The sequence below is a fragment of the Antrostomus carolinensis genome, unplaced genomic scaffold (assembly GCF_000700745.2).
Source record: "Antrostomus carolinensis isolate BGI_N321 unplaced genomic scaffold, ASM70074v2 scaffold22475, whole genome shotgun sequence".
NCBI classification, from domain to species: Eukaryota; Metazoa; Chordata; class Aves; order Caprimulgiformes; family Caprimulgidae; genus Antrostomus; species Antrostomus carolinensis.
In genome coordinates this window covers 17,996-35,121 of record NW_010316087.1, presented here as the reverse complement: position 1 = coordinate 35,121, position 17,126 = coordinate 17,996, and the positions used below count along the sequence as shown (strand labels likewise).

Here is a 17,126-nt window from a genome sequence, read left to right as displayed (position 1 = left end):
TCCCTAAAGGCATACTGGGAAGGATGCTTGTATGATACTATCCCTCTTGACCTTTGTGCAAACAATTGGACACAGTTCAGGTATTTTTTCTTGGTTGGCCCCAGATGTGCAAACCTAACGAACAATAATTTTACATTTGCCTTGAGAACAATAGGACCCTAAGACAAAGACTGGTAAGCTTCACATGATCATTTTCAACACTGGAATTTCAAAAATAACATCTGTATTCTATTATTATTAGCCATTAGCCTTTTTTTCCCTTGCAAGCAGCATCTTTTTTTGAGAGAAACAGGAAGTACTAAATAATAAGGACTAAAGAGAACAAAATAGACACAACAGTCTTTGTCATTGAAAGTCACTTTACTGATGTTACAATATGTTAGTAACATTGAAAACAACAGGCATTTGTATTAAATACTCTCATAGAAGTGGATACTGTGATGCTGTTACTAAAAGTGAGCAGGAATTTAGAACCCCAAATTACAATGATTTGATTTTATAAAAAGCATTTTGTTTAGCTACATGAAAGTCAGATTCATTCACTTCAACAGCCCAATGCCTGTAATGTTTATGACAAAAATAATCACACTCAAAGCTATAAAGTTGTAAATTGCAATGCTTCATTTTGGTGTTTGTCAAAATCTTACCTTTATACTACAACAGGTATGATTTCTAAAGGATTTTTACTAGCAAAGACAATATGATGTAGATTGGTTGGTTTTGCCAATACTAGCCCAGGCCCAGTGGTGAAACACAGTTCTCCTTGCCTCTCTAAATGTTTTACCAACAAGGGCTGGTATGAGTGAAAAAATAGATAGCTTTTCTTTTAACAGCAATGCTGAAGATAAACATTAGCACAAAATGAAGCTGGTAGAGCCAATTGGTATATACTACCCCAAAAGCTTTGCTGAAAGAGCGGGTCATACTGTAAATAGTGTTTTCTCCATCAGATTAAAAATTCTGTAATGGTTTTGCTATTCTGAAAAAAATACTTCGCATTTTTGCAACAATAAAAATAAGTACTGTATTCTATATAAAACACTACCTATTGTAATATATCTTTACCCTTAAGAAAAGAAAAATCAGGTTATATAGTCACAGTTTTAATATGTTCTGGATGGTATTTCGAAGCATAAAATATGCAGCGTCTCTACACAGGCAGTGAGCAGGAGTCCTTAATCAAAATAAATCAGCATTTACTGTTATACTGAGCCTTACAATATTGCATGATTAGCTGCTAGCACCACTATACTTACAAGGTCAGTCAGGCCTATATACAGAATTTCTAATGTGGTTGTAAAAATAGACTCTCCATGCTAAAGTTAGAATATATAAGGTCTTAAGGCCTCATGTTAATATTTTTTTTAACCAAAACTTTATTTTTTTTATTCAGAGGAATACAGAAACAAACAACAAAAAAAAATTATCTTGTTGCTTTGACGTTTTATGGTCCAGTAACTAAATACAGTGTAAGACACCTGTACTTCTCCCTTAGAGAATGTGTTTCTTTTTCACTGCTCTGCGCTTACTTTCCCCAATGTTCCTTCTCTATCTCATGCTGAGTTATATTGCAATTAAGCCCTTTCTACATAGCAGAAGTTTTAAACAGTTTAAAATCAGCTTAGCTAAAGTGATTTTGAAACTGGTGTAGATTGGATTTTAGAGAAGTAAAACCACCAGACCTGCCTAAATGAGCTGATTTTGAAGTCAGGTACAAAGTGTCTCAAGTGTGAGCAAACAGCCACATTTCTGTGTTCTCAACTTATTTTTACTGCTTGTTTTTGTTACTTGACTGAGATAACATATCAATATTGACTGTTGGAGTGCTTTTCTAAATAGTTGCAGAAAACTTGTGGAATGCCAAGATACCACGTCCTGGGTGTATGAGCTACTGTTTCCAAAGCTTTAGTTTACATCAGCATCCATACTTGAGGCACCAGAAATGGTTTTCATAAGCAGACCTAGAAAATACTCTGGTCAAAGGAGTTTTTAGTGTAGATGACAGGAGTTATTATTTCATTTCCTGTTTCTGGTGTATTCACACTTAACAGTCCTACTGTATTGCAACTGTGTCTACACAATCAGTTTCACAGTTTCCTTTTTTCCCTGCCCTGTTAGCCTCATAGTTACATGCATAGTCATGTGAAGACAAGCTATACCTTTGTGCATTTTATTCATACTTGTCTTCAGGAAATCTGATCAAAGTCAAATCCCATATTGCTGATAAATGTCATATGGTTTGGCAGCCATGCAAATAGTGAGTTATCAGCTCAGTAGTCTGATATATAATCCATTCTGGGCAAAAACTGGTTTCAGAGGAGACCAGAATGCTCAAGCTATTTAAAAATTAGGTAAATAACTTCGCTCTGTGGTTGGTAACAGACATACAAATAATTTAGAGAAATTATGGATGATCTTCAGACTTGGAGCAAGAGAAATAGGACACAGCACAACTTTTAGGTTCAGACTCGGTGATTAAAGATGCTTAGCCTTCAGCAGTGCTCAAGGGTGAGAAGGACACAGGATGACTGAGCCACTAAATGGTTTTACCAGTGCAAATTGCACGAGACATGAGGCTCCAGTACCTACACTGTAGCAAAAGTAAAAGATGTATTAACAGCACTGGAAAAGCCGTTGGGGGGAAAAGTGACTAACTTAGCAGCTTTGCGATTTTAGCCAACCAACACAAGAGGCTGTTAGTGGATGTAATTATCATTCATGGAAATGCTTTTCAGTAGAAGTGGAAGGGGTGGAAGAGAACAGGAGCTTGCTGGGTTTTACACTGGAGTTTGGTAAATTTGCTTAAAACGGCTAGGTATGGGATTTGATGACAGAGCAAGTCCTAAGAGCCAACCTGTTATCCCATAGGATTATGGAGTCTCATCAATGTTTCATGTTACATTCTCTCCTATCCTATTAAGCAATAAAATAACTGCAAATTTGGTCAGAATTTGAAGTATATGCATGCCTGTAATAGTGTATGTACCTATTCTTAGCTCTGGTTTTGAAAATTGTCATGTTGGTGTTGACAAAGACCACTCAGTTCATTTAAAACCAGCAACAGGGATTCAGGTAAGAGGACTTAAGTACACCAGCTATTGATAATTTCTTTCTGATTTTAATTCAGGCTATAACCCAAAGGTCCATTTGTTCATTAGCAATCAAAATTATCTAACGAGTACACCAGCTTAGCAGGTTCAACAGCTCATAAATCAGGAATAAAACTCTTAAGTCATTTGGCAGTAGCGATCTTCGAAGTCAAGTCATACTTCAAATCAGATAACTGGCAAGTAGTGACTTAAGTTCACAACTTATGTAGAGACAGGCTGTATAAAATAACCTTTATAAAACTAATTATTTAAATATAACAGAATTAAATGTAAATTATCAATCAATCATAACCGTTTCTGGTAAACTGCCTGAGTATGTTCACCAAAAGTTTGTAATATGGTTTACTGAAGTTATGTCAACAAATTTAGAATCAGCAGGTAAATTTTTGCTTGTTAAAACTGTGGAATCACTGTTCAGCAGTATTATTTGGATACAATCTCTATTTTCCAGTCTCTATCAGTTAGTCATATTAATTTTATTTTTAATTATACAAGATTCTTCTCCCACATGCTGAAATACATAACCCTTATCCTGTAGGTCCTATGCTCATATGGACAATTACTTGTAATGTATAGAGAAGAACTGATAACCTCCCCACTTCAACAGGCATCTACAGCATAGTTGGCAGTAACTAGTTCATTTATTAAAATAAAAACAAAAAAACCATGAGTCTCAATGAGTCCAAACTCTATTTTAGACTGGATGAGGTATTATGCAGCAATTTATATTGCTATTGCCAGTGTAACTAACTACTGTGGATAAAAATACATGCAATCTTCAAGATTATTAATCTGGCAGCTTTCGAACACACTACATTTTAGGAGTAGGAACCCTTAGAATGTAAGTAAACAACTCTCTTTGACCTTCACTGGCTTTGGAGGCTCGCACAACCTTACCAGTTCAGGTTTTGTGCAATGACAAGGTCTCCAAGTTACCAACCTGATGCAAAATTCTCTGCAGAATTTCGTAAAAACCCAAGTCCTGTGATGTTCTCACTCTAGACAATCAAAGTGAAAGTAAATATTTATTTAACTTAAACTTAGTGCTCATAACTAGACTTCCAGTCACTACATATCTCCAAACGTGAAAGTGACTGCTAAAGTTAGACTACACACATAACTGTATCACCATACGCTACAAATGAATTATACCGAAACAGGAGTGAAGCTGAAAGCACATACTACATTGAAAATACAGTCAGGAGAGCCATTTCTTTGCAAAACAAGAGCTATGAACATTACACAAAGAGTCAGTATGTTATATCCAGCCAAATCTTGCTGCTTCTTGATAAGGCAAAATGGAAAGGGAAGAGTAAACAGCAGTAAACATAAAATATGCACAGAAATCTAACACAATTATTCAAAATTACATGCTAGTTTGTATCCAAACAAATTACCATAAAAGGCACATGATGAACAGTCCAGTTACGAAAGACAATATACCAATATGGGAGGGAAAAACAGCTTCCAGGCAATGTAGCATAATGTCCTAATGTGGGTGAACTCCTTGAGGGTCCTGCTCAAAGTCCAGTGAAATCAATAAAAAACATACTGATTTCAAGTGATTATGGTTCAGGCTCTAATTTCATGAGCTATACACTACCAACTATCTTTAATCCAGTCACCTACACTCAAAAGTAAATCTTCACAAAAAATATTCTTCAGTGCTGACAGATATTTACTCTTGATGAAAGTGCAGAATCTTTTCCTAAAGCAATTGCAAGTGACTGCTTCCTTCAGATGGTCTGTCTGCGTCCACTTGCACTCACCCATATTTGTCTTTCTCCAAAATACTTACCAGAACCTGTTGACTGTGAAGGGAAATCATTTGAACTCCAAGGCCAATATTTTGTCATAATCCAACACACAGCCTAATCCTAAAATATAGTGCTTCTAAAAATCTTATATACTTTACAGTTGCTGACATCTTTAAACATTTCTTAATTTAATCTTACATATATTTGACTTTATCGAGATACTTAGAAGTTAAAAAAATATATTAAAAGGCTGCGAGTGTTGGGTTCACTTATTAAAGGAAATATATATGAAAGAGGTAGAAGATTCAGAAACACCATAGATGTTCCCATCACAATAATATCTAATTGATCATATGGCTGTTGGGCAAGGTATTCAACTGCACCATACAGAATCGGGTGTTTTATTCTGCAATGGTACTACCCGAAGCTAAGAATTAGTCAATTTTGGAAAGCTGGAGAATTCTGAACTGATTTAACATGGTCCAGTTTCTTGCTGACTGAAAATTTCCAACCAAGAGACTTTTTTACAACAACCTTTAGAAGTCTCAGGTGTTAGAAATCTAACCATCCACTGATACACAAGATTAACATCATGGTAAAGTGTTCGTTTGTCATGTTCCGTCCCCTCCAAATTTTTTAAGCTAAACCCCCTTGTACTTAGTTTAAGGGCCCCCCAAATTGTCAAGTGGGCTCCAGGGGCAGCAAGCATAGCATTCAAGCACATGATAAATGCAATTCCAGTAACAAATAAAAAATTTAAAACAGCAATGAAATTTGCCATTTGCCCAGCAATGTTACTATCTAGGGCAGGGAAACCATTATGCTTCTCATAAGCTATACCTTACCATCTAAAACAGTGTCTGAAATGCTCTATCAAAAATACACAGCACCTCTCACCAGAAGGAGTTCACATCACCACATCCTGAAGTGACTACTTAGAAGTATTCCCAAATGTCCAGTGAGCTTGGATTGCACATTACTTAAAGACTGTCTCTGTCATCTGCTGAATCATTCTTGATTACACCTGTGAGAGGATACCCTGGTCATCTCACGGAACAACGGATTTCGGATGGTCCCTCTTATGATGATTTAAGACAAAGTGCTGCTGTACTGGTTTCTGCAGTCTACCATACAATTGAGATTGTCAAGACAGTATAAGATACTGAAAAGATAGTATAGATTTTGGTCAAACACCAGTTTCTCAGAGACACAGTTTTACAGTACTGTACTTTCTGTATTTCCAAAGTTGTCTGCTTGTAGTATTAGAAAATTTGAAGTGTGATGATGTTAGTCATGATAGTTTCTTCAGGCATTTGGCAAAATACACTTATGTATAACAGCTATTTTTGACATTATCAAATGTTTACATATATACAATCTGTATACTGAGATTATAAACATGTAAGGTTAAAAAAAAAAAAAGATATAATCCTGGTTTGTTTGACGTTTGTGTCAAATAGTTGCCTTCCAAAGCTTGAAATCCTGTCACAAAAAAATCCTATATTTCTTACTCCTGCATGCTAACTTCTACTAGAGTATGTTGTTTATCCCTTACACGTGGAAAGTAAAGAACACAAGGTTCATGCATTCAGCATACAAGTTTACATTGGCTGGGCTCTCCAGGAGCTGCAGTCCCAGTTCCACTCTGGTTTGACTCGGAACCGTATTTAACCAAAGAAAAACCTCTGTTACACGGGACTGGCAAACGGACTGCAGTTGGGATTCTAGGTATGCGTATCTGTCATCATGCGGAATAGCCTTGTTACATCTGGGCTAATTATCCCCTCTTAATGGTTATGATTTGGTCGTTCATCAAATCCATAGAATACTAGTCAACAAAAAAGAAAGAAAGAAAAAGACTGCTTTTTTTTTTTCCTTCCAGATGAGAGGAGTTTCTCTCTGTGATCACAGGCATCTTTGTTGATCTTTTGAATTGTCTGAAGAGCAGATGAATGTGCAATGACTCAGTGATGCTGAGTTCCTATAAAATTCGAAGTAAACAGTTCTGATGTCAGCCAGGAAAACAGTGCAGCTAAATGGATGTCTCCCATAGCTGGAGAGGAGGAAAAGGAACACAAACAGACACTGAACACCAAGATAAAACAGGCTGTTACTCAAACTGTGTGAGGAGCTTTTTTGAGGAACTGCATCTACATCACTTGGGTCACCAAAGCTACGCTCTTGGTGTCCTCCCAGCCTCTGGTCAGTATCTGCTCAGACCATAAAGTCAGCAGACAGTCTTGAGCATTTCAGCACAACTTGCAGTCGGCATAGTAAATGTCCATGGCTAGGAGTGGGAGTGCAGAGAATTTGAAGGAAAAATGTCAGTGTAGCATCAAATTTGTACTAGACAGCTTTTACCTTACAGTTACACTAACTAGTATTAGTATAGAGATAATTTCCCATACTCTTCTGCCTAACTCTGCTCAGAGCAGCATGAATTTCTGCAGTGGGTTTGAGCTGGGGCCAAGGAAGCTCCAGGGCTGACGTACATCAGTGCAGCCTTATCTCCAAGGCACGCTGGGACACCCTGTGCTGCACCTCACACCACTTTCTGCCCCAAGCAGGACTAGGGGTGGCAGCTTGCATGTCCCCTCAGCAGTGCTCCACTCCTTTTTTCTTGACGCAAAAGGACAGAGAGCAATGACGGGAATCTCGTCTGCATGAGGAACATGAACCAAAGTTATCACAAGTAAAGTTCCTGAAGTAAATTTCCAGGATTTTTTCTTATTCAAATATCTGCTATTTCTGAATTGACACAAAAGAAGCAATGGCTAGTGTTGCCTTCCCGCAGAAGCTGGAAATGTCTCCCTGCAGAGCAGCATCACCATCTATGGCATGTTCCAGCAACTCCTGCCCACTCTGGCCCCTCAGGGTGGGCTCAGGGAATGCAGCAGCGAAGTCCCTCCAGGTGTGCAAGGGCTTGATGCAAGCCCTCCACATCCTCCTTAACTGGAACTTAGTTACCTTTCCATAAAGCTGGAGAGCAGCTATCCCCCAGCCCAAACCAGAGTTGCTGGCAGTGTCGGCCCCCCGGAAGGGGTAAGGGAGGAGAGGCAGATGTGCTGCCTGCTCCAGGGTTGCTTGTCCTCCGCAGCTCAAAGACACACTCTCAGCTTGAATCATAGAATGGTCTGGGTTGGAAGGGACCTTAAAGATTATCTAGTTCCAACCCCCCTGCCATCAGCAGGGACACCTTCCACTAGACCACGTTGCTCAAAGCCTCATCCAACCTGGCCTTAAACACTTCCAGGGAGGGGGCATCCACAGTGTCTCACCACCCTCACAGGAAAGAATTTCTTCCTAATATCTAATCTAAATCTACTCTCTTCCAGTTTAAAGCCATTTCCCCTTGTTCTCTCACTACTTGCGCCCTTGAAAAAAGTCCCTCCCCAGATTTCCTGTAGGCCCCTTCAGGTATTGAACGGCCGCTATAAGATCTCCCCGGAGCCTTCTCTTCTCGAGGCTGAACAGCCCCAACTCTCTCAGCCTGTCCTCATAGCAGAGGTGCTCCAGCCCTTCTTGAAATTAGAAAACTGGTGAAATCTGGGCTTCAGGACAGGTTTAAGAGCAACCTGAACAGATATCTGTAAACACAGACACCCAGGCTGCCCTAAGCACTGCCAGAAGCTCAGCCTTCAGCAGCTTCTGGAGTTAAGGGTACGAAGGAAATGCCACTGCTGCTCTCACTGTTAGTCAGAGATGCTGATCTGCCACGCTTTCCTTTTGAAAAACTACCAGTAAATCAAGTCACTGACGAAATGCACAGAGAAGAAGGACCACGTACCCTGGCACTTTGCCTGTTGGCTTTTTTCTCCTCATCAGGAAGTGGTGGCATTGGGTAAGGGTATTTTCTGCTGGAAGCAATAGATCCAGTGGATGAAGATGGAGACTTTGCAGGAGACAGCGTCCTGAGATGTTGAAACACACAAAATAAATGTGATGTCTTCAGGTCCTAGCACTGCAACAGCAACTGCCATTACTCTGAAGCTTGGTTCAGAACCAAGTACATAGCTTATTATTAGCTCAATAGTAGGGGGATAAAGTTGTTTGACCAGTAGTCTAATAATTTCATTATATGAATAAAAGTATTTATAACTTTCAGGAACACTGGAAGAAAAAAATAAAATTTCCTACTTCTTATTAGAATTGTATTGTATAACAAAAACTATTTCTTAAACTGTTTTATATGGTACTGTAATTAATCATTATAAAACTAACAAACCAAATCTGTATTTGAATAAACACAGAACTAAAAGATAGACATGGCATTATGAAGCCTAAAGAGAAACAGTGATTGTAGAAGTAGAAGCTGAACAATGTCTTCTACCAGTGACTAAATGGCAATTATGAGTGTCTTTATGCATATCTTACACATTTCCTATATTGATACAAACATAGCAAATAAATCTATTATTTTGTAACACATTAATTTACATAAATGCATGCACTTGAAGGCCAAACTGTTAGTTGTGAAGTAACAAAGGCATATACAAAGTGCTAATAACAAATTATTAGACATGCAAGCATCATACAGTGCATATTGTTCCAGCCAAAGAAAGAGTCTGATGAGAATATACAAAAATGGACTGATTAGTCAATGGCAATCAGCATTTCTGTACAAGGTGAGTAGAGTAAGCAGGAGCAAGTAAATGTTTGTATCACATGAAAGGCATTCTTTTCATGTCAATAAGGCAGCAGCACATTATTGACCGAAATTTTATACCCAAGAAAAACTCTTATGCTTCTGTTTTGAGATTCTGTACTTTTCCCACTTGAGAGGTTCCTATCAGGCTCTAAATCTGGGCAGGATAAAAAGGAAAAAAAAAAGCCTCAAACTAGAAAAACTGAACTACCCTGGCCTTCTGGTTCTGTTTTGCAGACTGAGGGCATTTTTTAGGAGACCCCCCAACTAGCTCAGGCACTTGACCCAGACCCTCCCTGAGCACTGCTACCTAATATCTTCTGAATTTCATGTGTCCCTGAAGATGGAAGCTTTCCCTTGGTTCCTACAGGCAGGTCTTTGAAGCCCCTCAAATGCAGCAGGGGGCTGCCTGTTGTGCAGCTGTAGACCCCAGTGATGAGCACCATTGTCAACATCGCCAATACCAAGGAGCCATGGGAGCCACCCCTGGCAGACAACCCCACATCCCTGGCTCTACGATTTAAAGGATTAGGTCCTTTCACCTACAGAGGATTACAGACATGGCAGGGACTCTCTCGTGTCTGGAATTGTTTTGTATCTCTATTACTAAGTGAAATTCATTTACATTCAAATAATTATTCTTTTATTTTGGTGTAGTGTATCATTTTGCTGTGTCTGTAGCTCCCTACAACAGCACACTCTCTCATCTCCCATACAATGATTGATGGTAGCCACGAGCAACAACGTGTCCATGGATACTATATGGTGAGAGCTCTCCAGCCTGGCTCATGATGCTCTAATGCCTCATGCAGTAGCCTCTAAGTTCAACAGTACTTAAAAGATTTAGGTTGGTACAATTATCCAAACATGGAAGAGTACATCTGCAGCATGTGCACTTTGATCACCCATTAAGTTGAACTGGACATACATGAATGTTTTCAGGAAGAAAATTTCAAGCAGCTACTGCAGTATAAAGTTTTCATATGTCCAGCAACACAGATCTGGGCACCAAACTGCATATGCCAAGAAAAGAGCTTATTTAAAAAAAAAAAAAAAAATCCAGGGAAAGGTTCTCAACAGTGTCTTGCTGCTCACTACCCATACAAGTCCTCTCATCTCTGCTCACACATGGACTGATAAGGATCACTAATAAACTTTCAGTGGATACAGAATGAAAAAAATAAGAGGAAGAAGGAGGGAAGATAAGGAAAGTAGATTTTACATATTATTAGCAATTTACAAATTTTGCTCCACAGCTGCAGAATTTAAAATCTTCAAGTTTAAATTTATAACAATGCACCTGGAGATTAAAAGCATGAAACTGGGGGTGTTAGATGTGACTCGGCAAGCCCTATCAGAAAGCTGTTTATCTAGGCACCACAGCCAGGAGGTAGCACGTAGAATGAAGGCATCTCCTTGCCAAATCAGGCACAACATCGCCTTCTGCACACCACAGGCTTATTTTACACACCGCAAGAGGTGGCCATGGTGAGAGGGAAGGTTATGGACAATCTACCTGTTCATCAGCCTGAGCAGGCAATCCTGGAAAGAGCAATAAAACCCAAGGATGGGGCATCTTGAACATTTTCTCTGCACAGTAGGTCCTCTAACCAGGATCCCTAACTAAACCTTTAGCCAGGCAGCTTTGCATCCTAACTCAAACACAATGCTGCCTTTTCAAAAACTTTTGAAGCCCAGACCTCCAGTGTAGCTGCTTACATTTTCTTCTTCTCAACCCCACTTTCTGTTGCCTGCTCAACTATGGCTCGCACGCCTAACTGACGTGCACACTGCTGCTCACGTGCACGAGCAAAGCTACAGATGAATACACCGAGAATGCAGTTGCACACTTACCGAAATGACCTTGCCCTCCCCTCACAGGGCCTCACCCCTTATTTCTGCTACACAGCTCCGTGCTGGTTTTTGTCATCTTTAGTGCCATCTACTGAGACTGTGAAAACATATCACTACTAAGCATATGCTCACAGAGGATGCATCCTGCGTCGTAAGTGTAGTTGTTTGCGGTGGTTTTGATCACCTTTCAGGTTATGCCCTGCAATTGTGTATGTGCTGTGTATCCCAGATTTACATATACTTTAAATGAGAAAGAGCCAGACACAACCTTTCTCATTTACAGGATGAAAGAAAGAGAGCATTCAGGGACACTTGCAGGTAATGCTGGGGCTAAAGGTAGGCAAAACTTGGTCAAGGGTGGGATCCATTTAGCTTTCACTGGGGTTTTAGTTCTCCTGTCACCAAATCCATTAGCTTTCACGCCAAATGTTGCTTAAAGCTGAGATTTATACAAAAAAACAGGACTGCATTCTGCCCTGCACACGCCATGACAGAGATTCAGAGGTTTTACTGCCAACTCCAAATGAAGCCATGCACCTCAACACGCTGCAAGAGTTTTAATTTCTGACCAGAAAGCAAGATGTAGTGGCCACTTTGCGTCTGTCTTTCTGTCCTGGAAGCTGAAACTAGGAGTGCGGGGAGACCATGCTGTGATTCACAGCAAAACACTGTGTCAGCAGGATGACATCTGCACACACTCTCCTGCAGCCAGGCACCTGCCTGCCCTGCCTTCTTGTCACCTCAATGGCGAGAGTGCCAGCTCACAAGAGACACCGTAAAATGTGTCACCTGGTCACACAACTAAACGTCTTGTGACTTTGAGTGTCATTTTAGCTGAACTCAAGGCAGGTGATCCTGACCGATCTGAACTGTTCATAAGTTGTGCTTGATTCTGTTTCACAGACTGAAATAATTTAATGAAATTCACTTAACATTCAACCTGGTGAAAACATTTCAAGCCCAAATGTAGATACTATCAGGCAAACCTGACCTTTGCTGCCATGGGTTCAGCTCTTTGTAGGACATCAGCCTACATTATCCTACATTACGAAGCTAGGATCTTCTAAAAACACTGATATGGCTTTTTTAATTTTATCATTTTAAATGCAGTTCCTTTTAAAAACCACAGATGTGTGCAAGTTTCCTCAGAAAGCACAGCAGCAGAGGGGAGGCTTGGCTTGTGGGGGGCTGCAGAAGAGGCAAAGGTTGTGGCTTGAGCAGTCCCCTTTAAGCACTGCACAGCAATGCCCCAGAAGCAGGCACTCACATGCTTTAATGAACTCTTCTCCCTAACTCTTGAAATGAAACCCTGATCCAAATGACAGCAATAGGTATTTTTCTTCATTGTCTGACAACAAGGCCAATATTTCACTTTGGTTGTAATGAGGACAACTTTTTTTTTTTTTTCCTTTAAGCACAGTCTAAAGCTGCCCCAGTGAGAGCAGGGAGCTAATGTCTGGTCATGGCTCTGGCCTCAGCTGGATGCTCACAGTGGAAGGCAACGGACCTGGCAGAGCAACAGAGCCAACTCTAGCTAATGATCAGCTGAGAAGAAATCGAGGAAGACAGCAAGAACACTAAAGCACATTAAAAACAGGAGGGAAATAGTAGCCTCTTGTCTCCTGCCTTCCATGCCCCTTGCCAGTCCCCTTCTGATAGGGATCACCATTTTCCTTTGGAGTATGTGCCTTGAGTCTCTATCTAAAAACACCTGTTTTCTTCAGAAACTATTTTTACACTTAAACAACTCCCATAGAATCTAAGTTACAGTAAATAATTCCATTAAATCAAATGTAGGCAACTCAGTGCTTCAGAAGGTGCACTATAATTATCTACAGAAATGCCACATTTGGGGATTCTGACAGTTTATTTCCTGATACTATCATGGTTCCTGAGTCTTTCAAGATTCAGTGAGAATTTTGAATAATCCTTAACCATATTTCATAAAGTCAATCTGTGCAGTAGCCACTGTAATTGGCAGTAACAAAAATAAGCAGTAGTATCACACTGGTAAAACAGTAAGCCTTGCAGCAAAGCCAAAATCAGGGAAAGGTTTCCTGCCTGGGATTATTGCTGGGGTTAGGCAGCTATGGTCCAGCATGTAAAATTAAAATCTACCCTAGACTTTGAGCAGGAAAATGAGATTTTTCTTTACAGATCTTATTTTTTAACAGAAAGGAATCCCAAAGCTGGGAGCTTTCTGGCACCAGAGACACCAGTTGCTACTATTATCACTAATAAAAAGTAATTATAGAGAAATACCTATTTTGTAGACTTAGAAAAAAAAAATAATAACTAGGACACTAGGTGTCAGAGAGACTAATTCAGATTTATACAGGGGTTTTTTTAAGCTGGAGAAAAGTCTTTGTGATAACTAACATCTCTATTTTTCTGAAAATCTGCATCCTTTCTAGGAATAGTAGGAAGTAGTTTTGTCTTTTTCCTGATTCTCATTCAACTCTACCTGCAACAGCACCAGTCATCAACACATTATTCCTAAAACCATAGGGAGACAAGCAAAACAACAGTGTTACATTTAGGACATCTTTAAAAGAAAAGAGAAATCAAAGATGATCAGCAACAAAATTACTACTCAGCTAATTATCTTGTGTAAATGTCTTATCCTGGGCTATGATTCCTAAAATGTAGTATTAGCTGGACAGTCTGACTTCAGCCTGACTTTCTGGTTTATCAAACAAAATTTGTTTTGCTTTGTTTGTGAATCACTTCACAGGCTCAATACCCAGTCATATGATGTTCAGATACATCATTCTTAGGAACAATGTTTTCCTGTTCATGACAGATTAACCAAAATTGCACCTGAGTTTTGGGGAGAATCTGTTCAGTTCAACCTCTCATAAGCCCATGGCAACTCATCCTGGGAGAATATTTGATCCTTTGCCTTCCATAATGTGCCTGCAGAATACTTCCCCATGGTTACCTCAATTAATTAGGACATACAAGTTTCTAAATTTATGCTAGTTTCTCTCTCATTTCGAAAGCAACTGCTGCAGGCAGTGATTAGTAATCTTCTATGGTGTAAAATTTTTAATTTATGTTTAATCTCTGCTGATACACAGCCCTTAAAACTCACATGGGTCATCTTAATCCTCATCTACATGCAAAAAAGCTTGGTTTATCTCAAATACAATTAGAAATGTGACTCATTCAGTGCAATAGTTCAAAACCCTCTGGGGTGAGGTACACTTCCATCAATTTAATCTACCTACTAAATCAAGATATACTGATATTAAAAGACGAAAAACAAATTAAGAGTATCCACACAGGAATTTAAACCTGTTTAAACCATTTAAAGTAACATATTTTAAACTAGTGCTATCTTTATATTCCATCAATGTCTTTGTTTATTGTGACCACAGGCCTTCTGATACAAACACCCTGAAAGACAGTTATGGGGTTAGGTTACGGTGGGTGACTGATGGCCTTGCCTGAACAACAAAGGTCAAGAGTGTATTTTTAGGAAATGGTTTGCCAATAAAGACATACCTCATTTCTAGTGTGAGTTTGCCAGTGACTTTTGGTCATTATCAGTCTTGGTCTCTTAGTCTAAAGGACTTCCCACAAAGATTTTGCCCCATTCACTCCATTTTGCTCTGTGGATTTTATGATCAAGTAAGCATTTAGCTGCTCCATTAAACTAAACATCTTGTGTCCCTGCAGTTCCTTCTAAAGTTTCTCAGGTCTTGAACACGCTTGTTGAACTGCGGACACCAGAACCAGACCCTGCATCCCAATGCTAAAACCAGCAATGGTCACAAAACACCCCGCCAGCCTGAGTGTCCAAGCACCAACACAGAGACCTGGCTGATACCGGTGGGCACAACCACAGCAATCTCCCGTAAGCCTTGGATCCTTGTGTCAGGGATTTTTACTCTTTGTCAGGACTGAGATCGGGACTGACAGGCTTAAATTTACCTCATTTGCCCTATTTGTCCATTAGAAAGCCTTTCTGCAACTTACCCTGTGATTTAAGAGTTCTTGAAAGCAAACACAAATGGTTTTAAAAAGGGATAATTTTATACTGTTTTAAGACTTCAGGCCACTTTTTGTTTTATAAATGACTAAATTCTCACTCTGCTATCTGATATCTGCTAGTGCTACTACTGAAATTGAAGTGTTTCATTAGCATCTTGTGATACAACTCCATCAAATCAAATTGTCTTCCATTCTCTCCTATGCTAGCTCATTTTTTCAGGTGATGCAAACTTCTGTCTCAACTGTGGGACTGTGTCTTTTGGGAATCTACTAAAATATTCAGTGTCCTGATTCATGTACAACAGGGAGGCCAGCCTCACGCATGCTTCTTCTCTTTAACTTGGAATGTATCAAATAATATACACTTTTCCCTCTCAAAAATAAGTGATATTTTTGGTTGAACCCTACACTCACTTGTAACAGATTCATAAATAGAGCACAGAGTATATTCTCATATATTTAATTTTCCAATTACAATATATTAATTATTTCATTGTATGTTGAGGGTAAAATACCACTATTTTTTATCCTTTTTTAAATTATATTTTAGTATGCACTATATAAGACAGTGGGTAAAGTCAATGTGTTATGAAATCACTTGCTTCAGTAAATTACATTCTATTTAAGTTAATACTACTTTATTAGTGATAAATATGTCTCATGCCCAGAAAACACTACTTGGCATAAAATGATGAGAAAGCTACTACAAGCTACAGATGATGGTGGGAATACATGCACTACACACACTCTTTTCAATGGCTTCATTAAAACATTCAGAAAAAGAATTGTAAATTGCACATGAAGCCAAAAACAGACATCAAAATGCAGCAAAAAAAAGAGGGGCCCTTTGCACCTACAGTAACTTGTATTGTTTTATACAAGGTAAGAGTCCCAAGATATTTGTATATGCTGGAACAGCTCTTAAAAATTATATAGAATTAATTTACAAAATACCTAAAGTACGGTCCTTCAGTGTTTTTATTCACATCTTCTACCCACTTAGCTACATTACATTCTCTTTTGAACCATGGGTTTAAATACCTGCAGAAAGCAATGGAAGGAACAGAGAAAGCAGAAGAACAAGAATAGAAAATCTGAGAACACACAGCACAAGCTTAGCAAGGATGTCTTCATCCCCAAAATGCAAGTGAATATGGCGAATAAATCAGTATGAATGTTGGGTGAGGACTAGGCAATGTGTACAACTGCATGAGAAAATCTGACATACAACAAGGCTCATATGTTTGATTCATCTCAAAACTCTTTGGGATACATCATTCATTTAACATCTTAAGGGTAAAATTCACTCCTATGCAGAGGGCCAGCACTAAGCTTATGGTTTGAGGTCCTCTCATGATCTCAGAGTAAGGATGAAGGGGCATTTTGGCTTCAATCCTGCAGTTTGCTTGCTGAAGACACACATTTGCACCCATCTAGAATAAAATGCAAGGTATCAGCTTAATGAGCACAGAAACCTGAGCTTGGCACTTTCTACAGGAATGAATTTTGGCCTCAGTGTGTTAAAAGGTTTGAACCGTTTGCCACTACAGTAGCAATTTTTATACTTATGTGCAGAAAAGCCTCTGATTTCTCAATGATTTTTTAATCTGGTAGGACCACAAGAAGCTTTAATGGAGGTGGGCTGCAGAGTTATCTCACATTTTACAGAAGCAATCTTGATACCAAAACCACACTTTTTAGGAAAAAAGTCTGAGCTGCATACTCATGTTAGTTACATGAAAACTATGAAATAAAGATGGTGTT

At 39.1% G+C, this 17,126-nt stretch overlaps 1 protein-coding gene across 1 annotated transcript in view; it reads right to left on the bottom strand.

The window, feature by feature from the left end:
• Positions 1-6,101: 6,101 nt before the first annotated feature.
• ADAM22 (ADAM metallopeptidase domain 22) overlaps positions 6,102-17,126 on the bottom strand; it is a gene marked incomplete at its 5' end in the record, with an annotated part of 28,994 nt that continues 17,969 nt past the window's right edge. The window contains 3 exons of the mRNA XM_029085002.1: positions 6,102-6,920; positions 8,655-8,778; positions 16,317-16,403. Of these exons, the coding sequence (XP_028940835.1) occupies positions 6,900-6,920; positions 8,655-8,778; positions 16,317-16,403 (232 nt within the window). The remainder of the gene's footprint in view (positions 6,921-8,654; positions 8,779-16,316; positions 16,404-17,126) is intronic.